This window comes from Neoarius graeffei, chromosome 14, assembly GCF_027579695.1.
Source record: "Neoarius graeffei isolate fNeoGra1 chromosome 14, fNeoGra1.pri, whole genome shotgun sequence".
NCBI lineage: Eukaryota > Metazoa > Chordata > Actinopteri > Siluriformes > Ariidae > Neoarius > Neoarius graeffei.
In genome coordinates this window covers 70,193,523-70,217,068 of record NC_083582.1, presented here as the reverse complement: position 1 = coordinate 70,217,068, position 23,546 = coordinate 70,193,523, and the positions used below count along the sequence as shown (strand labels likewise).

The following is a 23,546-nucleotide window of genomic DNA, read 5'->3' as shown; positions in this document are numbered from 1 at the left end:
TGTTCCTGGTATGCAGTGCAGGCCTCGACATTAGCACTTGCCCGATGGCCCGGCGGTGTTTTTTACGTCTTTCGGGCCACTAAATTTGGCCAAACAGTGGCCCGGGTGGGCCAGTACATTTTCGATACAAATTAACAATTTTATTACTCATATTTTACCCAGAATTGTGAAGAAATTGTTCGTAAAATGCACCTTTTCTATACAAGGTCCGCCATCTTTGTTTTCATCACCCTCCGCTCCGCGGCATGAGTGTGTCGTCTTCGTGCATCTTCGGAGATGTTCGGCGCTATTCGGAAGCGTCATTTTGGCAGGAAAATAGCATCTTGTAGACGAAGACGGTTGCGGCAAGGAGACCATCAGAATGGTGAAATTCAAATAGAAATATGTTCAAACTCCACGCTCCCAACCTGGCCAAAGGCCAGGTAAACAGTTTGAGCTAAAAACAAACAAACTTCTCATTGTCCGATCGTCGCCATCTTTATACCACTTTCTGCCTCTTCTGCTAGAGAGTTCAGTTGTGTCATTCATTCATAAATACAATCGTGCATAAATTAACTATCGGGTTTTAACGAACGGCTTCATTTTGAACTCGGCAGCCAATCAGAGCGCGTGACGTCACGCTCGATTTACAACTCGCCAAATATGGCGCCGAATCGTAAAACAGCATTTCAACACAGGCGCTTTAGCTTCAGATGGTGTAAAATCGTTCAGACTTTGTATATTAATATCAAAATTTCAGGATACACTGCCAAGAGATATGGCTACACGTGTATCAACTTTTAGTGATTAAAGAATGAAGTATAAATGTTGGTTGCTATGACTGAAATAGAAGAACAGATAAAATAATGTGGTAAATTAGATCTGATCCCATATATTATATTATTCAAATATCCGAAGATGATGAAATCTATCAAAATAGCCAAACTAGGTCTACATTAGTTAATTACAACAAAAATAATAACTATTCTGACCCTCTCTGGTACAACCAGACCATGCTAAACCCAGTATACCCCCAGTTGCTAGGGTATCTGCTGTTGCCATGGCAACGGTTTATGCAAATGAGCTGAATTTGCAAAAATTTACTACTAGTTCCCCCAAGGACATATCCTGAAAATTTGGTGTTTATATCTTGTCTTATTAAAAAAAAAATACAACATTTCACCCCTTTTTGGCTCACCTGAGCATACCTGTTAATTAGCTAATTAACAGGTAATTAGGGTTATAAATCACCCCCGAGCAGGTAAGGCTTTGCAAAAATCTCACTAGATTTTTCCCCAAAGTCCACCCTTTCAGGAAATGTATGGCTTGTCAATGATTCTCATGATATTTTATTAATTAAGAAATAAAACTTCTTCATGGGCAATAAAAATGCCCATTAAAATCCAACATGATAAGGGTTAGTATGCCACCCTCACCTTTCATCCAGACTTGGGACTGGCCTGTGTGTGTTTTGTGGCTATTATATAAAGGTGTATTTAAAAAGTTCATTGTACCTCTATTTCTATTAGAATATCTACAGTGGTGAGAATTCAATATCTACAATGTTGAGAATATATGAGCCAAAGTTGAAACCATGACAAAAAAGGAAAATATGTCTACATCACAGCGGCACGGTGGTGTAGTGGTTAGCGCTGTCGCCTCACAGCAAGAAGGTCCTGGGTTCGAGCCCCGGGGCCGGCAAGGGCCTTTCTGTGCGGAGTTTGCATGTTCTCCCCGTGTCCGCGTGGGTTTCCTCCGGGTGCTCCGGTTTCCCCCACAGTCCAAAGACATGCAGGTTAGGTTAACTGGTGACTCTAAATTGACCGTAGGTGTGAATGTGAGTGTGAATGGTTGTCTGTGTCTATGTGTCAGCCCTGTGATGACCTGGCGACTTGTCCAGGGTGTACCCCGCCTTTCGCCCGTAGTCAGCTGGGATAGGCTCCAGCTTGCCTGCGACCCTGTAGAAGGATAAAGCGGCTAGAGATAATGAGATGAGATGAATGTCTACATCACACAGGGTGGGTTACAGGCAAAGCTTATTCTATAAACAAGTTAGTTGCATGGTGAGGCAAAACTTAGCTTATTCTAAAACTTATACAAACAATTGTTAATGTAAAACAGTAATCAACAGCATGTGTTAAACGAACAGAGAACAAGAACAAAGGAAATTTTTAAATGTAAGTAAGAAATTGATAGAACAAGAAATGCAAACAATAAAATATCAATGTGAACAAACAATAAAGATATAATAATGTTAGCAAAATATGAATAATCTTATTTTCATTAATTTCACTTTAAAATGCACCAGAATGCACGAATATGAATTGAAAAATCTAAATTTTCCGGGGGAGGACCCCCCGGACCCCCCTCTTTGTGCAAGCACCTATGGTGCTTGCAGCGGCTGCCTGTGGCAGCTGTAGTTCGGGTACCGCACGCATTCAGACCACCACATTTTCCATTTGGGCCAGTAACTTTTCAATTCCACTGGCCCAATGGGCCACCAGTGGTAAATGCTTAATGTCTAGGCCTGCAGTGGTTAGTACCTACCAAACATGGTCCAAGGAAGGACAACCGGTGAACCGGTGACAGGGTCATGTGTGTCAAAGGCTCATTGATTCGTATGGGACATGAAGGCTAACCCATATGGTCCAATCCAACAGAAAAGCTACTGTAGCACAAACTGCTGAAAAAGTTAATGCTGGCTAAAACAGAAAGGTGTCATCATGAACTTTTTCAACAATTTAGTGCCATCCATCTTTCCTTCAGTCCTGACCAGCTTTCCTGTCCCTGCAGATGAAAAATATCCCTGCAGCATGATGCTGCCACCACCATGCTTCACTGAAGGAATGGTGTTCTCAGGGTGTTGGGTTTGTGCCACACATGGCATTTCCCATGATGGCCAAAAAGATCAATTTTATTCTCATCTGACCAGAGAATCTTCTTCCATGTGTTTGGGGAGTCTGCCACATGCTGTTGGGCAAACTCCAAACGTGTTTTCTTAAGCAATGGCTTTTTTCTGGCCACTCTTCTATAAAGCCCCGTTCTGTGGAGTGTACAGCTTAAAGTAGTCCTATGGACAGATACTCCCATCTCCGCTGTGGATCTTTGAAGCTCCTTCAATGTTATCTTTGGTGTTTTTGTTGCATCTCTGATTAATGCCTTCCTTGCCCGGTCTGTGAGTTTTGGTGGGTGGCCTTCTCTTGTCAGGTTTGTAGTGGTGCCATATTGTTTCCATTTTGCTATAATGGATTTAATGATGCTATGGTACCTATGCACACTCCAGATTTGTGCTTTTTCATCTTAATTATTGTTTGTGTCACAATAAAATAAAAAAAAAACAATTTGCACCTTTAAAGTGGTAGGTATGTTGTGTAAATCAAATGGTGCTAACCGCCCAAAAATCCATTTTAATTCCAGCTTGTAATGCGAATAAACAGGACAAACACCAAGGGAGATGAATACTTGTATATCAGCAGAAAAGAAAGTGAGCTCAGGCACCGTTGAGAGATGGCTCGGGCATGTCTTACGTATGGACCAATAGCGGATCCCCAAAGTTGCCCTGATGTGGACACCCCCTGGAAGGCGGAAGCCTGGAAGACCTAAGACCATTTGGAGAAGAACCATCACCTCTGAGCCATTACCTCCGAGTTAAATCTATCATGGGGTGAGACACAACATCTTGCTAAAGACCGTCAAAAGTGGAGGCGCTTGTTATTGGCCTTATGCCCCACTTGGGGCGAAGGGGATTAAGTAAGTAAAATAAGTCAGGCACCGTTGTGCTGTTGAGTACTATAGTGTGTGTGTGTGTGTGCGATAACTGTGTTGTGCCAATGTCTAATTCATGAATATCTGAAGTATGAATTACAAGGTGAGCAAACTTATTAAGTTATTTGACTTTGTCATGCTTGGATAAAAAGAAATCCATTTAAATGTAGCTTTATATAGATTTCATTAGGGGTTTTAATGCATTACCTGCATAAAAAGGGACTTATATGATAGACTATAATCCTCTCACTGACTTTTCGAGAAGGCACTGAATAATAAGACACTTTATCCCATTATTCCCCTAGTCAAGCCTGATTTCACATGTCTAAAAGAGAGCTTTCTCAGACACACCACTCACCAGTTCTTCAACTCCCATCATGACCTCTTACTCCCATAATGACTCATTATCAGGTCCAGACTTTAACATTCTCTCACAAGGTCTCTCTGACTCTGCAGGTTAGCCACTCCAGCCCAAAATGAGCTTCATAAGCATCTGCCTGTCATCAAACACACACACACACACATACAGTTTCGTGTGCAGCATTCTGTAATTAGATTCTGTTGTGCTGCTTTCATCGCCCTGGGCAAAAATCTGTCAGTGTGAATGTTCAGATGTTTTTTTCAGAGGTCACTCTTTTGAAAAGAGACACCAATTAGGCTGAAGCAAGTCAAATCTTCTTCGGTGCGAGATGAAGACATGCATAATGTTCATACAGCATTACAGCACGGCTTTTCACACATCAGGGCAGATTCTGGTTTTCATATCACTGGACACCATGTGCTAAAACGTTTCGAGATGTATGTCATCTCTTTGCTAAGCAACTGTCTGGTTGGCACTTTTTTTTGTAACGTATCCTTTTTGAAGCCAGCCAGACATCTTATGTTGGAACAAATTCTTTATAAAGATGCCTAATGAAGCCAGTTGGCCCAGGGGCAAAGTCCCAGAATAAAATGTATGAAAATGACAGTTTATTTTTAATATCTGCAAACTGAAGCTGAAATTTTTTCTTCTGTTTTCATTTGGCCAAAACGTTTATCCAGGGTGAGCTATAATTGAGAGAGGATAAAATTCCAAGGAGCTCAAAAGACACACGGTGTATATGTTACAGGTCAGAATTGTAGGGCAGGTGGAATTTTTCAACCTAAGTTCAAATTTTTAACCCAGTTCATAATTTGCTACTTGTATTAGGGAGACGTACTATATCTAGGGTTAGGGTTTGGGAAGACTTTGTATTTATTTTAATAAGACTGGACTCATTAATAAATTCAAATTATATATTATTCCTTCCATCGCAATCGTCGCTGCTCTAGTGGTGAAGGTGTTGGGTTAAGAATCGGAATGTTCTGAGTTTAATTCCTGATTAATAATCTCATTCTCATCTCATTATCTCTAGCCGCTTTATCCTGTTCTACAGGGTCGCAGGCAAGCTGGAGCCTATCCCAGCTGACTACGGGCGAAAGGCGGGGTACACCCTGGACAAGTTGCCAGGTCATCACAGGGCTGACACATAGACACAGACAACCATTCACACCTACGGTCAATTTAGAGTCACCAGTTAACCTAACCTGCATGTCTTTGGACTGTGGGGGAAACCGGAGCACGCGGACACGGGAAGAACATGCAAACTCCGCACAGAAAGGCCCTCGCCGGCCACGGGGCTCGAACTCGGACCTTCTTGCTGTGAGGCGACAGCGCTAACCACTACACCACCGTGCCGCCCCCCTGATTATTAATAATAATAAATAATAATAGGTTCAATTTATATCGCGCCTTTCTCAAAACCCAAGGTCGCTTTACAATTATAGGCATGAGAAGAAAAAAAAAGGTCCACCAAATAGAGGTCAGGATATCATTCCAGTGGTGTAGCAGCCACAGTCCCACATCTCCAGCACAGCCGCCGTGATGCCGCCAGCAACATTGCTCGAACACCACGCCATGGATCCAAGCAGATTGATTAAGCATGAAAATAGGCGGCACTGTCGCCTCACAGCAAGCTCAGTTCTGGGTTCGAGCCCAGTTGCTGACGGGGGCCTTTCTGTGTGGAGTTTGCATGTTCTCCCTGTGTTTGCATGGGTTTCCTCTGGGTGCTCAGGTATCCCACACAGTCCAAAGGTTAGGTTAACATGGGGCGGCCTTGGGTTGAAGTGCCCTTTAGCAAGGCACTTAACCCCAAATTGCTCACTGGCCACTGAAGCATAGCTGCCCACTGCTCTGGGTATGTGTGTGTGCTCATTGCTTACTTGTGTGTGCATGTGTGTGTTCACTGCTTCAGATGAGTTAAATGCAGAGGAGGAATTTCACTGTGTTCTGGAGTGTATGTGTGACAAATAAAGGCTTCTTCTTCTTTAAATAAAAGTCCCTTTCAAGAATCTAAGACAATCCAAAATTTTGCCTCGGTTGGAAATTATGAACTAGGTAAAAAATTTTAACCCAGGTCAAAAAAAAAAAATCATCTAGGTTGAAATTTTTTTACCTCGATCATCTATCTGGCACTTGACAACTTTACACTTACTAGTGCAACTAGAAGCTCTATAGTGTATTATGTAGGGAATAAAACTTATGATGATTGTGCCCTCATGGCCCATCACGAGGATCATCTCCAACTAATTGTGGACAAATTCTCTCTAGCATCCAAACTATTCAGGCTCACCATCAGCCTTGGGAAAACAGAAGTTCTGTTGCAGCCTTCCCAAAACCAATCACCTGCTCAACCTTACATCACAATTAATGGCACGCCACTCAATAATGTTGAAAACTTCTAGTACCTAGGCAGCACCATATCCAGTGACGGCTCACTCGACAAAGAAATCGCTGCAAGAATTCAGAAAGCCAGCCAAGCTATGGGTAGATTTTGGATAAAAGTCATGCAGCAAAAGGGAATCCACCTTGCCACCAAGCTGAAGGTATACAATGCGGTTGTCTTTTCATCATTACTGCATGAATGCAAGACATGGACCCTCTACCGATGACATCTCAAGTGCCTGGGACAGTTCCACACTCAATCTCTTAGATCAATCATGCGCATTCACTGCCAAGATCGCAATACAAACCTCAAAGTCCTGAAAAGAGCCAATATGATTAGTATAGAATCAAAAATCCTGAAGAGTCAGCTCTGTTGGTCCGGCCACCTCATCCGCATGAAAGAAAACAGAATTCCCAGACGGCTCTTCTATGGTGAACTGGCTCAAGGAAAACAGAAGAGAGGACAACCAAGGAAAAGATACAAGGACAATCTGAAAGCTCATCTGGCCTGGGCAAACCTCGATCCAACTCAGCTGGAGGCAGTAGCAGCTGACAGCAGTGGATGGCACACAATTAGCAAAGCAGCTGTCAAGAAATTTGAAGAAGGCCAATGCCAAAGAGTCAATGCGGCGAGAGAGAGATGTCATGCGAGAGCAGCTGCCCCGAACTACCTGAATGAACCCCCTTGCCCCGTATGCAGCCGGATATGTGCATCAGACTTCGGGCTCAGAAGCCGCATGCGTATCCACCACACCCACCACCCCTGAGACACCCTATCGACTAGTTTCACATTACCCATAATAGTTTGCACCTTTGGGTGTAACCAAAATATAAACAAACTAAAAGAGAATGGCGTCGCACGCTGACAGTAATCTTTCAAATTTAAATCTCCCGAAAAACCTTCAAAGAAGTCTCAAAACTAACTAAACCAAAGCTTAAAGAAATCTGCAAAGCCTTTTCTGTGGACTTTGAGAAATCAATCTGTAAAAAAAAAGCGATTGTAAATATCGTATCAAGCGCTTTGAACGTCTCTACTTCGGGTGACAGTGAGTTGGCAGCCGCCTTTGTCTGTCAATATGGGTGTTCCAACAATTACTGACCTGCAGAAGGTAAAAGATTTGCAGAAGAGCTGAGAAAGATCGACACTGATCATAGAAGAATCCACAGTGAAATGGTTTTTGCTGGGTGCTGGTTACGACGAGAAAGCCATAAGAAAATACAAAATGCTTCATGCATGAGAACACAAGCAAAGAATTCACTCAGTCGAGTAAGGACTGTAAACACAGCAGAACTGTCAGATTTATTTTTTAAGTTTAAGTTGATTTTGATTTCTTTCACTCTGATTTTCCTCGAGCTCGTACGCTACCAGATTACAACAATCTTTGGGCTGTTAGAGGAAGCTGTTAGGACGACAGGGTCAAATACTACATTCGATCTCCCTACAGAAACACTAAAAGGGGAAGGACATGTAAGCTTACTGACACTGCATCATTTGTGCTGTGTTTTGGGATTTGTTGTGTTTCATTCACAATAAAGTTGTCCTTTTCAGTTCTTTGACTCGTCCTTGTTTTTCGGTTTTTGCACTTTTTATGACTAAACACACAGACAGAGGGGTTGTCGGCTTCGTGACTTGGATCATCAAACTTTACTCCACCACTGAAGTGTGTAGAACACAGTCGCGTGTTGTCTGTCGGTGTAAAATTTTGACGGCGAATTCTGTCTAACCCGCACTTTTCGACACTTAGCCTCTTTAGGTATTCTATAAAACTTTAAATCAGGAAAAGTCGTTCTTCCCTATGTGAATTTGAAGAAATGGCTGAGGTTATCTGACTAACAAATATAGCACCTGGTTACCCCCCAAGGTGCAAAGCATTATGGGTAATGTGAAAGTAGAGAATTTGCACAACAGAAGTCTTCCTTGGCACCCGACTGACGACCAAGAAAAATGGACAAAAATAGCATATGAGAATAAATGCATTAATATAAACCTGTGATTTGCATTGCAGCCAGAACTACTGTCAGATCTGCTGCTGTAGAACATTAATCAACACCTTCTGAGCAATTAGATTCAAAAATTTCACAGTGCTGCGGTAAAATAATTCAGCCAACAGTAAATGGGATTTAAATATGAAGCCTACGAGCATTTTATCACCTGCTTCTTCATATTTTAACAATGACAATAACAAGAAAATAATAAATATGCAGCCCAATTGACAAGGGAAGACAACAGGAATGTTGTTTCGGGGTTTGTGTTGAATTCATTGACATTCACTGAAAAGCCTGTAAATATAAAATCATATTATATTACCCGGTCTCAACTAGAATTCATCCAAGGTGAGCCATGTCTGAGGATGAGCGTGTCCGAGGCATTTCATTACTGCATTTGATGAAAATCGACGAACTAGATAGCGAGACGGAGACATTTCTGCTCAGAGAGTTCAAAGATACAAGAAAGTTCTCAAAATCTCCATTTGAATTATGAAACTGAGATGTAATATCAAGCCTTTATGCCAGGCTAGCACTTTATTTATTTATTTATTTATTTTTCTTTGAGTATTTGAAGAAACCACACAATACAGAATATATAACGCAAGATACAGAACAGTGATCTCCAGGATTGTGTTTTGCGGGATGTCTGGGTTATTAAGCTTTTGTACCAGGCAGCAGTTACAAAAATGGAGGTGAAATGAGTGAGCGAGTGGTGTGAGGAAGAAGAAGAGGACGAGGAGGAGGAGGAGGGTGTTCTTTGTAGTCGCTATTAGATATTAGAGGACAAGTTGGACCTCATGTACATTTGTCACCAATTTGCGTCACAGAAAAAAAATCTCCTCTTGAAACAAGTGGAGAGAGAGAGAAAGAGAGATGGAGGCTTACTCATTTTTCTGCAGAATGAGTAGCAGCTGTTTGCCTTCCGCCTCGATCTGGAGCTTCAGTGATGCAGGATGTCCCTGAAACCAGAGAGAGAGAGAGAGAGAGAGAGAGAAGTGACATGGATGTTTAACATAAGACACATTCAGGATAACCAAGCTCTAGCATTCGTAAGAACTCTTCAATTGCTTCTTGGTTTTTTTTTCCCCAACAAAAAGACCTAGTCCACTTTAGCTAGACAATTTTATAGATTTATATATGTATGGTGTGAAGAATTTTTAAGAAAACTGCAAATTATTAAATGATAGAGAAGAATTCAATCAACCACCTGTAACCACCACTTCGGCAATGCTGGCAAACTGAATTCATTTATATGCAATCTGTTGCACAAGTACTTAACTGGCAATTAAAAACACTCAAGATGATTGGACGGCGGATTAATGAAGTGCGTCTTGGAATGTTACATCATCACTCATCCCACTGGTCAGAATGTCTGTTTCGCTCAAATGTAACTATTGAATGGTGTCAGTCGTACCGTACAAGGGTGGCCTGGTGGTGTAGTGGTTAGCGCTGTCGCCTCACAGCAAGAAGGTCCGGGTTCGAGCCCCGTGGCCGGCGAGGGCCTTTCTGTGCAGAGTTTGCATGTTCTCCCCGTGTCCGCGTGGGTTTCCTCCGGGTGCTCCGGTTTCCCCCACAGTCCAAAAACATGCAGGTTAGGTTAACTGGTGACTCTAAATTGACCGTAGGTGTGAATGTGAGTATGAATGGTTGTCTGTGTCTATGTGTCAGCCCTGTGATGACCTGGCGACTTGTCCAGGGTGTACCCCGCCTCTCACCCATAGTCAGTTGAGATAGGCTCCAGCTTGCCTGCGACCCTGCACAGGAAAAGTGATTATGGATAATTGATGGATGGGTAGATGTCAGTCATCTGATGACTTGGACCATATGATCATCTTAGTGGTCACTGTATGATAAATAACACACCTGTCACTCTAAGTCAAGGCTCCTATCAGAATATTGAAATGTAACCATGACAACAAGCATAAAAATCACTTTAGGCTAGACCCATGTTCATATTTCACCTTGGTTATGAGCAAAAATGAGAATATGCATGGAAATACATATTTTAATCAAAAGCAACAAGAACAACAAGAGCAAGACAACACCCACAGAGATGTAACACACACACACACATAGCAACAATCACAAGTAGTGCCATAATGCAAATTATTGATCAGGTAGGAACTAGATCATTAAAGGGATCCTCCAGCAGATTTATTCTCAAACTTCCATCCATCCATCCATCCATCCATTCATTCTCTGTAGCCGCTTATCATGTCATACAGGGTTGCAGGCAAGCTGGAGCCTATCCCAGCTGACTATGGGTGAGAGGCGGGGTACACCCTGGACAAGTCGCCAGGTCATCACAGGGCTGACACAAAGAGACAAACAACCATTCACACTCACATTCACACCTACGGTCAATTTAGAGCCACCGATTAGTCTAACCTGCATGTCTTTGGACTGTGGGGGAAACCGGAGCACCCGGAGGAAACCCACGCGGACACGGGGAGAACATGCAAACTCCACACAGAAAGACCCCTGTCAACCACTGGGCTCAAACCCAGAACCTTCTTGCTGTGAGGCGACAGCGTTAACCACTACACCACCGTGCCGCCCAGAGACCAAGTAGTGTTCAAGAAAAATGAATTTCCTTTAAAATGTCAGATGGGTTTCCTGTAGTAGTGACGCATGTGATGATGTCAGGTAGTGGTTGCTTGGAGCAACTCAGCTGTTTATATTTTCACTTTACATCGAATGGCTGCACATTCTAAAATCTCAGCTTAAAATGACCCAACTAGTAGTGCAACATGACACTTCATGCTCTAAAATATTTTTTTACATGATCTACAGCTGATGCTGTGTAAATTAACAGAGAGTGTGTAACATGGTTTAAAACAGAGATTTTAGAGCATGCAGCTACACACACACACACACACACACACACACACAGTTTCTGTAGATCATGTGAAAAAAAAGATGTTGTAGCATGAGGTCTTGTGTCTGATCCAGTTTCTGTCGGTGACACTTTGCTATAGCTGATCAAGCACACTTTGCATTTTCTCTGTGAAAATGCAGTCGAGTTCCAGCTTGTGTTTTCTTTTTATATGCTACACAGTGAGGCATACTTACAACCCCGATTCCAAAAAAGTTGGGACAAAGTACAAATTGTAAATAAAAACGGAATGCAATGATGTGGAAGTTTCAAAATTCCATATTTTATTCACAATAGAACATAGATGACATATCAAATGTTTAAACTGAGAAAATGTATCATTTAAAGAGAAAAATTAGGTGATTTTAAATTTCATGACAACAACACATCTCAAAAAAGTTGGGACAAGGCCATGTTTCCCACTGTGAGACATCCCCTTTTCTCTTTACAACAGTCTGTAAACGTCTGGGGACTGAGGAGACAAGTTGCTCAAGTTTAGGGATAGGAATGTTAACCCATTCTTGTCTAATGTAGGATTCTAGTTGCTCAACTGTCTTAGGTCTTTTTTGTCGTATCTTCCATTTTATGATGCGCCAAATGTTTTCTATGGGTGAAAGATCTGGACTGCAGGCTGGCCAGTTCAGTACCCGGACCCTTCTTCTACGCAGCCATGATGCTGTAATTGATGCAGTATATGGTTTGGCATTGTCACGTTGGAAAATGCAAGGTCTTCCCTGAAAGAGACGTCGTCTGGATGGGAGCATATGTTGCTCTAGAACCTGGATCTACCTTTCAGCATTGATGGTGTCTTTCCAGATGTGTAAGCTGCCCATGCCACACGCACTAATGCAACCCCATACCATCAGAGATGCAGGCTTCTGAACTGAGCGCTGATAACAACTCGGGTCGTCCTTCTCCTCTTTAGTCCGAATGACACGGCGTCCCTGATTTCCATAAAGAACTTCAAATTTTGATTCATCTGACCACAGAACAGTTTTCCACTTTGCCACAGTCCATTTTAAATGAGCCTTGGCCCAGAGAAGACGTCTGCGCTTCTGGATCGTGTTTAGATATGGCTTCTTCTTTGAACTATAGAGTTTTAGCTGGCAACGGCGGATGGCACGGTGAATTGCGTTCACAGATAATGTTCTCTGGAAATATTCCTGAGCCCATTTTGTGATTTCCAACACAGAAGCATGCCTGTATGTGATGCAATGCCATCTAAGGGCCTGAAGATCACAGGCACCCAGTATGGTTTTCCGGCCTTGACCCTTACGCACAAAGATTCTTCCAGATTCTCTGAATCTTTTGATGATATTATGCACTGTAGATGATGATATGTTCAAACTCTGCAATTTTACACTGTCGAACTCCTTTCTGATATTGCTCCACTATTTGTCGGCGCAGAATTAGGGGGATCGGTGATCCTCTTCCCATCTTTACTTCTGAGAGCCGCTGCCACTCCAAGATGCTCTTTTTATACCCAGTCATGTTAATGACCTATTGCCAATTGACCTAATGAGTTGCAATTTGGTCCTCCAGCTGTTCCTTTTTTGTACCTTTAACTTTTCCAGCCTCTTATTGCCCCTGTCCCAACTTTTTTGAGATGTGTTGCTGTCATGAAATTTCAAATGAGCCAATATTTGGCATGAAATTTCAAAATGTCTCACTTTCGACATTTGATATGTTGTCTATGTTCTATTGTGAATACAATATCAGTTTTTGAGATTTGTAAATTATTGCATTCCATTTTTATTTACAATTTGTACTTTGTCCCAACTTTTTTGGAATTGGGGTTGTATTTAAAAACTGATAAATTTGGTAAAAATACTTGTAAAACTAGCAAAACTATGATGTAAACAGAGAATATAAACAGCTGAGTTGCTCCAAGTGGCTACTACCTGACGTCATCGCATACGTCACTACCACAGGAAGTCCATCTGACATTTTAAAGGAAATTAATTTTTCTCGAACACTATTTGGTCTCTGAAAATGAAAGTTTGATTTTTGAAATCTGCGACTAATTTTACATAAAATAAGTTTGAGAATAAATCCGCTGGAGGATCTCTTTGAGTAAAAAAAAAAAAAGCTGCTCTTGCAGTTATGAGGAAGTCGAACATGTGCAAAGCTTCTCTTGTATGCAGACATTGGAATCATGAGATAATGTTTGCTGAAAATAACGGGACACTTCATTGCTTTTTCTTACCACTTTCTGTCATTTTTGTGACATATTGGCTGTTGTCTCACATGCTACAAATCAGCAATAATAGTTGGCATATACTATACATTATATCAGATACAACACACTGTTCATGACGCTGCTGTAGACTTAATAATAATAATAATAATAATAATAATAATAATATTAATAATAATAATAATAATAAACCTTTTTTTGAGAAATAGGGTCTGTCAAGTCTCATCTCATCTCATCTCATTATCTCTAGCCGCTTTATCCTGTTCTACAGGGTCGCAGGCAAGCTGGAGCCTATCCCAGCTGACTATGGGCGAAAGGCGGGGTACACCCTGGACAAGTCGCCAGGTCATCACAGGGGGTCTGTCAAGTGACGTTTGTTATTCGGTCAGAATCGATGGATCCCTTATGTTTCTAAATGTAGTACACTGTCAGAAATAAGGGGTAGGAGTCCATTTCTGTCTCCCAAGGTACCCCCTAGGGCTAATTACTAGACCTCAAGGTAACTTTGTGTACCTTTTTAAGGACAAAAAGGTACTAGTTCCCAAGCAGTATATAAAGGGTACAAATAAGTACCTCAGAGCAGTGTTTCCCAAACACTGGGCCATGAAGCGCCATCTAGTGGGCCACAATTTTTTATCAAGTTGAAGCTAATTTTTACTCGTAGTAGAGTACAACTGCTAGGTTGCAGCCGACGTCACATTCGCCTCATTAAGCTACGGTCACATTACAGCTCGCGATGCTTTGTGATGGGTTATCGATGAAAATGAGGCATTTTGGTGGCGATATACACGTGAGCTAAAAGTTGTGGTCACACAGCAGGTGAACATTTGACTGTCACGCCTTTGCGCACTTGAGTCTGGCGCAGCTCGAGCAGCCTCGCATGCTCTTGGAACCCAGTCGTTACGGGAAACACTATACTGACACTGATTTGAGCGCAATCAGCACATGCAGATACGCTGTATACTGTTCCTACTTATTGAGGTGACATTAGGCATACCTAACAACCTGTGTTTTCTCTCTCTCTCCCCAATCTGTCCCTCTGAGTTACATGTCGGTCCTGGGATCGAGATGCTGACCTCTTCTGCTCCTCGGACCTGCCTGATCCATCCTGGTGCCCTGTGTCTGGTTGGAGTCTCATCGCATCACTCCTGTGGAGGACGGCCCCATGTGAACAATTGAAAGTCACACCTGGAGGACGCTCTGGACACTTACAGTAATGCTTTTATGGCTGAGGACTACAGTTGACTTGCTAACTTTAGGACTGCAGTTGTCATGAACAGTTTTGCACTCAAGTTTCCATCAATGAACAGTTTATAACATCAACGAAACTGACTTCATGTTAAAACTGTTAATGTTATAGTCATGTTGTCTGTTGTTGCCCAAATGAGGATGGGTTCCCTTTTGAGTCTGGTTCCTCTCGAGGTTTCTTCCTCATGTCGTCTGAGGGAGTTTTTCCTTGCCACCGTCGCCACAGGCTTGCTCATTGGGGATAGATTAGGGATAAAATTAGCTCATGTTTTAAGTCGTTCAAATTCTGTAAAGCTGCTTTGTGACAATGTTTATTGTTAAAAGCGCTATACAAATAAACTCGACTGTTTTCACGGAGGCTTTGCGAAGTATTATCATTATCACATTTGTTTCGAGCCATGTTTATAACGCTGTTTAAATATTCTGCTTTCTGTTTTGCTTTTGTAAATATCACGCCTGCTAATAAAGACTCTTCCTGCACTTGGATCTGTCTACCGCCGTCTATCTTGTAGTGTCCCGATCCCCAGGTCTTTAACCCAGCCACATATAAAAAGTTGTCCTCCTCCATGCTCTTCCAGGTTTTCATCTGTGTGTCCGTGTAGAACGATGTCTGCACTGCAGCACCAGGTTGTTTGAGACGTCTGGGAACTCAACAGATGGATAATTTTCCAACTCATAGGAAAAATCCTTCTTTGTTAGCGTGTAAGGATCTAATCCCATTGAGTGGTTTCTATATCCACTTCTTTTGAGTGTACTTCTTTGTTTGTTTGCTGAACACAAACATGGCAATAAGTTCTTGTGTTAATGGACCAGACTCCACTTTTGGATCATTAATCCCTTTTGACTAAGAATGCCCTGCATGCATGGTTTTATGTTGGCTTCTGGCACAATTTTAAATATAAAACCTACAATTAAAAACAATTTATTTTTATTGCATTTATTTAGTTCCTGGGTTCCCATCTGTAACAGGGCATGATATTGCATCCCATTAATACACTAATAGATTATTAGATTTTTATAGAATAGATGAACCAAAATAATTAGGGATCTTTTTTAACGGGCCCCGACTCGTTACAAGTATGAATAGGTGGGCCTTAAAGCAGAAAAGGTTGAGAACCCCTGCTTTAGAAGGGACTCACCCAGTGATAAGCCATTGTATCCATAAAGGTACAATAAGATACTTTATTTTCTGAGAGTGTGCTGTATGTGCAACACTTATTCCATCATATAACATCTCCTATGACATGTCTACGACAGAGTTATATTCAGCTTATGATGCAAAGTTCACATACAGTGTTCCAGGCTATAATAACTCTCACACTCTTCTCAAACTTTGGGTTGGAAGTCATTTTTTAACTGATAAGATCTTCATGAACTGGCTGCAGTTCATCATGAAAAAAAAAAGACCTTAGGTACTTGGTTCATGTTGCACACAGCTTCATGCATATGATGTCTGTTTATGTATTCCATAGACTGCTTTTGCGTACACACACACACACACACACACACACACACACACACACACACACACACACACACATCTGGGTGGTCTCTCTTTCCCCAACACCTATTGCTTAAGGCAGTGCACATGTTAAATAATAAAGCTGCCTTTTATTGACTCCACTATGAAAACAACACACAGGAAGCTTACAATAATAAATGCCTTACTTCAGCATATTTGCGACAGCTAAATGTTTACTGTGGCACAAAAAGATGACTATAATTAACTGCAACTGTGGCCTCGTCCTCCCCACAGAGCTCGCCATTCCTAAGACCAACAGCAGAGACGTTCATCTGCACAAGATTTCCATGTCTGCATTGGTTTATAAATGTTTATCATCAAAGATAAATTGTCTTGCAAAAAAGCAAGTTGGCTTTATGACGGAATTTGAGAACGTGAACCTCACAGCATGTGTTTCTCTGAGTAACGCAGAGCACACCTTTTTCCAAATTTGCACCCAGGAAAAAAAGACCAATCTGATGAATAGAGTTTGAAAAGTGCTGGGAAATTGTAGACGGTGTTCTACGGATGGTTGGAGGACTGAAAGAGTGTTTCTAAATGCAGCAAAGAAACCTGAATTGCAAATATTTCATTAGCAGGTTCTTTCTCGCTCGATCCATGGCTCTCTCTCTCTCTCTCACTCTCTTTTTTCTCTCTCTCTCTCTCTTTCTCTCTCTCTTGCTCTCTTTTCCTCTCTTGCTCTATCTCTCTTGTTCTCTCTCTCTGTCTCTCTCACTCTCTTTTTTTCTCTCTCTCTCCCCCTCTCTCTCTCTTGCTCTCTTTTCTCTCTCTCTCTCTTTTCTCTCTCTCTCTGTCTCTTTTACTCTCACTCTTTCTCTTTCTCTTGCTCTCTTTTCCTCTCTTGCTCTATCTCTCTTGCTGTCTCTCTCACTCTCTTTTCTCTCTCTCTCTGTCTCTCTCGCTCTTTTTTCTCTTTCTCTCGTTTGTCTCTCGCTCTCTCTCGCTCTCTTTTACTCTCTCGCTTTCTCTCGCTCTCTTTTCTCTCTCTCTCTTCCTCTCTCTTTTTTTATCTCTCGCTCTCTCTCTCTCTCTCTCTCTCTCTCTCTCTCTCTCTCATTTCCTATATGTTCAGACCACTGCTGAATTAGAGGATTTGAACAGCTGGATAAAGCGATAGTTCTTTTTGCTTAAATGCCATTCAAAATAAATTAGGACCACTGCTTCTCAGGCAGACTCTTCTTTGTATGCCAGAACAAAACACTGGATTTTGAACAGAAATGATAAGCCAAACTACTGAATTAAAAATTCAATTAGGAAACAGTGCTCTTTTTCGGAAACCGTCAATACCTTCAGAAATGGTGTGATAACTAAGGCTGCATAATGGAATAACTGCTCATGGAAATGTGAACAAAACTTTTATTATAATTGTTTTGTTCATCCAATAAATAACAATTTCTACTTGGTGAATTAGAATGCTGGTCACTCACAGAGGTTTTCAGTGAGTCTCATGACAAATCACAGGGATCCACATGATCTGGCAAATCATGTTTAAATATATAAATATAGCAATGTCAGATTTAGTTAATTCCGGCATAATAAACACATCAGGGCAGATGTTATTATGATGCTATCATGAATTGTCATGACAGTTTATATTTAATTCAGTGTTGTAGTCAAGTCACTAAACCTCAAGTCCAAGTCCAGTCTCAAGTCCCCAGTGTTCAAGTCCAAGTCATGAAAGAAAATTTCGAGTCGAGTCTAACACTCCAACTGCACCATTTGACGGTGGCTGTTTCAGCGCCATTAACATTAGTTTGTTCCTGAACATGCCGTATGAACAGGTGAACGTGCTTCTCTTTATCAGGGAGTGTGAAGTATTCTGTCAGAGATGGTTGGGAGACGGATGTAAGTGCAGAAGGTGTGTTTATTAATACAAGTGAAGACAGGTAAACAATCCACAGGCAAAACTGTAAAACAGTGAAACAGGTCAAGCGAGGCACAAACAGGCTATCATAGACTCAGCAGAATCAAAGACAAGAAACAGGAAATCAGGGATCAGGAAACCAAACAAGGAAATAAGGCTCGGTAATGTATCAGCAACGCAACTCAATACTTCGCAAAGTAAGTGAGTTTTCACAGTTTTTATATAGGTGCACTGATTGCGCCTTAATCCTGTGCAGGTGCGAGTTGTTTACAGCGCACGAGAGTCCACTTGGCGCACGCGCTGTCCGGAGCGCACCCGAGAGTCTATCTGATGCACAAGCCAAGGCGCACAGGTGTGACACTCTTGCACGAAATTAGTATAAAAATTTATGTAGATATAAATATCTTATGACAAATTATAATGTCATGTTACAAAAAATAAAGAAAAAATCAGAGTCCTGTGGGTGGCACGGTGGTGTAGTGGTTAGCGCTGTCGCCTCACAGCAAGAAGGTCCAGGTTCAAGCCCCGTGGCCGGCGAGGGCCTTTCTGTGCGGAGTTTGCATGTTCTCCCCGTGTCCGCGTGGGTTTCCTCCGGGTGCTCCGGTTTCCCCCACAGTCCAAAGACATGCAGGTTAGGTTAACTGGTGACTCTAAATTGAGCGTAGGTGTGAATGTGAGTGTGAATGGTTGTCTGTGTCTATGTGTCAGCCCTGCGATGACCTGGCGACTTGTCCAGGGTGTACCCCGCCTTTCGCCCGTAGTCAGCTGGGATAGGCTCCAGCTTGCCTGCGACCCTGTAGAACAGGATAAAGCGGCTAGAGATAATGAGAATGAGAAATCCGAGTCCTCATCTCCAATTTACGAGTCCAAATACAGTTAATGTACGAGTCCGAGTCATCAGTGCTCAAGTTCAAGTCAAGTCACGAGTCCTTAAAATTAGGGCACGAGTTGGACTCGAGTACTACAAGCCTGATTTAATGTTAGAACACTATTTTGGTATCATAATCAGTCACTGCCATTGACATGGCATGATGCTATAATACTTGATGTCATCCACCTTATATGGAGTGACCTGAGATGTAGGTGGGGCAGCAAGCGATTTGTTATTCATAATGCACTTTTATGCACACACTTGCTTTATAGAATATTTTTAAAATCATAATTAAACCTGTCAAATGATTTCAAATCCTGACAATGACACACCATGGCTTACTTTGCTCTCTTCAACTCCTGACTATGGATAGCTTTGGCATTGTCAAGATTCAAAATATTGAATTTGATGGGTTTAATTATTATTTTAAAAGTATATAGAGGATACTACATGGTCGCACAAGGATATGAAGTTTATCTTCGAGTGAATGGTGAATGGTGAATATCAAGAGTGAGCGAAGCGTTCTTTATATTATAATGACACATGCACAAAAAAATGTGCAAGTTAATCAAAAGAATTTTAATTTTGAACCGGTTCGTCATTTTGACAGCATGTGTCAAGTCAGCGGGAAAATATTGGGAGTGACAGCATCGGAGTGAAATATTGGGAATTATTATACATACGGGCCACTTTTTCCATGGAATAAAAACATGTGTTCTGTTCTCTTCTAGTAGGTTTATTAATAGCATGCAATATTGTTATCATATCACTTATCCTCCATGTATTAAGCCGCTCTCCCCAATGGAGAATGAGTATGCAATATTTTTACAATATTGCACGTTGTCAAGACAACACAACGTCACACATTGGACCTGATGCAAAGATCCAGTGACAAAGCTTTTCTGCTGCGCATGCGCACAGTCATTTCTTTGTCCACCGGGAAAGAGAGAAGATGAGGTTAATTCAGTGCTAGGTTTAAGCACTAAATAAATAAACTGAAACTAAAGACACGCTGAACACTTGAAAGGCTACCAAAATTTCATTATATACTCTTCACGCATATTTACAAGAGAAAAACATACCAACGGACATCGAAAAACTGGAAAAAAGACACGTTGGAGATGTAAAACTTCTACGCTAGTGAGTGACTGACAGTTTGTACACAAACATGGCGGCGAGGTTTGCGTCATTAAAAGTGGAAGATTTAGAAAGAATTTTGAAAGTGAAAGACGCGCTGAACACCTGAAAGGCGACCAAAACGTCACTGGATATTCTTCACGTATATTTACAAGAGAAAAACATACCAACGGACATCGAAAAACTGGAAAAAGACACGTTGGAGATGTAAAACTTCTACGCTAGTGAGTGACTGACAGTTTGTACACAAACATGGTGGCAAGGTTTGCGTCATTAAAAGTGGAAGATTTAGAAAGAATTTTGAAAGTGAAAGACGTGCTGAACACCTGAAAGGTGACCAAAACGTCACTGGATATTCTTCACGTATATTTACAAGAGAAAAACATACCAACAGACATCGAAAAACTGGAAAAGACAATCATAGCAGAAATATTGTCAAAGTTCTACTTGGAGGTGAGGGAAAGTGACAGAGACTTTTACAAGAGGACTTCACTCGTGGACTTCACTCAGCAAAGCCCTTTTGTTTTGAACAACTGCAATGAAACAATTAACTTTGACCAAAAGTAACTGTGAACTTGAACTGTAACCTGGATATAGCTTGTGTATAAGTTGGGTTGTTGTTCAGGCTTCTTGGACTTGTACCATTTTTGTTGTTAGAACTTTGACTTTGTACAGTACCTTGGATTGACAGAACATTGAATTACATTCGATCAGAATCAGCATTCAATATTGGTAAGTCCCCCCCCCCCCCCCCCCCCGTTCTTAACTTTTTGTAAATCTATAATTGTTCCATCAAATGTGTATGTATAATAATAATAATAATAATAATAATAATAATAATAATAATAATATTGGCTGGCTTTTTTTTCACGGTCTATCAGATATATTCCATTCAGCTACTCATCTTCGACTCGTTGAATATCATGCTAGGTGAATGGAATATATCTGATATCCCATGAAAAAAAGCCAGCCAATATTATTTAAATATGTCAAATTATGGATTTGACTAGCATAGTACTATTTTGCCAGTCTCTAAAGAGAATCCATAATTATGAGTGCCTCTCAGTGCATGGTATAATATTTGATTTATATCCCTCATCAAAAAATTCCAAACTAAAAGTATTAAGATTGAATCTTGGCATAAACTAACTGGAGGCAGCCATGTTTGTTGTTTACGTCAGATCGACCTTCAACCTGCACATGTGCAATGTACCACACTATCGCCTGCATCGCTAGACGTGATCATGATACGTAGATCTACACACACACAAATGCTCATGGAGCCACAGCTGTGACTCGAGTCGGCTGTATAGCTTGAAATTGTGATGTCAGTTCATAGTATATCCAGGATATACCATGACTGACTCACATCATATCCATTTTTTAAAATTTTTGACATCATGAGATACACTGCTCGACAGTGGTGGAACTAGTTTATGTCACATGAGCCATCCTTGGCCAATTCCTGCACGGGATTTTTTGATGAGGGACATATTAAATATAAAATGTATCTCAAATATACTGTATGGTAAAGATGGCCAGAGGTGGACAAAGTACCCAACTTCATTACTTAAGTCAAAGTACAGATCCCACTGGTCAAATGTTACTCCGGTACAAGTGAAAGTTGTCCAGTCAATTTTTTACTGAAGTTAAAGTACTGAAGTACTTGCGTTTAAAAATACTTAAGTGTTAAAAGTGCATTTTCTGTCAATGCATCGTTGTATTATTGCCAAAACGCTTACAAAACCTAACGCCGCTACCAAAGACAGAAATGTGAATTCACAAAATGAACGCATGCTGTGCCATCATGGTGGTTTAACGTTAAGCTAGCTCGTCAGTGAAACCTCACCTGACATGCTAGCAAACTCTTTTCAAACTCGAAATCATATTGGGTAGCTAATGCTACTAGAAAAGAAAGATTTCTATATTCTGTTTATTTGGCAAGATTACGCTAAAACATATTTCTGAAAGGACTTCGATTAAGTTAACGTTATTCATGTTAGTGTAACTCCGTTTTTACATGCTAAGTAACAGTGTCCAAATTAAATAGCTATGCGTTAATGTTAGCCCTGGACAAGGCGATTGGCGGGCAAATCCATAGAAAGTCATTTGACTAACCAGACTGCATAGCTATTGCAACGTTATCGCTAGCTCTAAAAGCACAGACAACTTCGTTGCAAGCTTTCTCTTGGAATAAAACATTTATATACCTCAATATGCTCCCATAGGTTGGACAGTGAGTTTTTGTAGGCCATGATGTGGTTCGTTTTTGGCAAACAAAGCAAACATTTAAAACGAAATGAATCTTTAATCCTTTCAGAAAACTGAAACATGGGTTCTAGGTATGACTACGAGTGCGTGCGTTCTCCAGAAGAACCGCCTCCTTCCATTCTGCCATCAACTGATCGTGTTAAATAATGCTGCGGAGAAACCACTGATCTTGATTTTATACAGTCTATGGACGTGACGTGACCCTAGTGATTACTGATTGGCTCTCAGTGTCACCTGCAAAAAAAACAATCACATTTTAGAAAAGAAAAGGGAAAAACATCCACTTTCAAAGCCGCTTCATAGTAACGAGTAATGAGGACCTTGATAGAAATGTAGTGGAGTGAAAAGTACGATATTTGCCTTTCAAATGTAGTGAAGTTCAAGTCATAAGTTTAAAAAAATAATAATACTCAAGTAAAGTACAGATACTCAAAAAGTGGACTTAAGTACAGTACTCAAGTAAATGTACTTCGTTACTGTCCACCTCTGAAGATGGCATACTCTCTCCTGTCAGTTACAGTAACAATCACCAATCATACGCACCCGTGAGTTGATGTATGTGGAAGAGGGCAGATAACATTTTCCTCCGAGTGTGTTACAGACACTGGCAGGTTCTGATGCTATATTTTGTGGTCCATGGCATCATTTTAAACAGCACATAAAGTGAAACACTGGTGATACTTAAAATCTCATCGGATTAACAAACTTTGTGTGATCATATACAGTGATAAAGCAGGTTTATAGCAATCTGATGATCAGTATACGAGTACATATCTGCATGTTATATTTACAAAACGATATAAACGATGCACAAGCCCATTCCTCTCAATAGACACACTGAGTTCAAAGTGTGAACTGTTTCAGGCTCTTAGGCACAGCGGGTCATAAAAAGCACTGTTAAGTGTGTAAATGTGTAAAACGAACCCATGTGCCAGCTTTCCCTATTTGATGTATAAAAATTAAATATATGTGATACATGTAAAATAGCTTTTAAATCAGAAAGGTACCCAACATCCTGATATGCACTTCTGTACAGTTCTTTGAAAGTTGGAAATTATCTCATCTCATCTCATTATCTCTAGCCG

General features: G+C 41.1%; 1 protein-coding gene across 1 annotated transcript in view; it reads right to left on the bottom strand.

Moving 5' to 3' along the window:
- The window catches only part of LOC132898574 (disintegrin and metalloproteinase domain-containing protein 12-like), a 326,512-nt gene that overhangs the window by 273,393 nt on the left and 29,573 nt on the right, over nt 1-23,546 (bottom strand). The window contains exon 3 of the mRNA XM_060940283.1: nt 9,362-9,435. Coding sequence (XP_060796266.1) covers nt 9,362-9,435 — 74 coding nt within the window. The remainder of the gene's footprint in view (nt 1-9,361; nt 9,436-23,546) is intronic.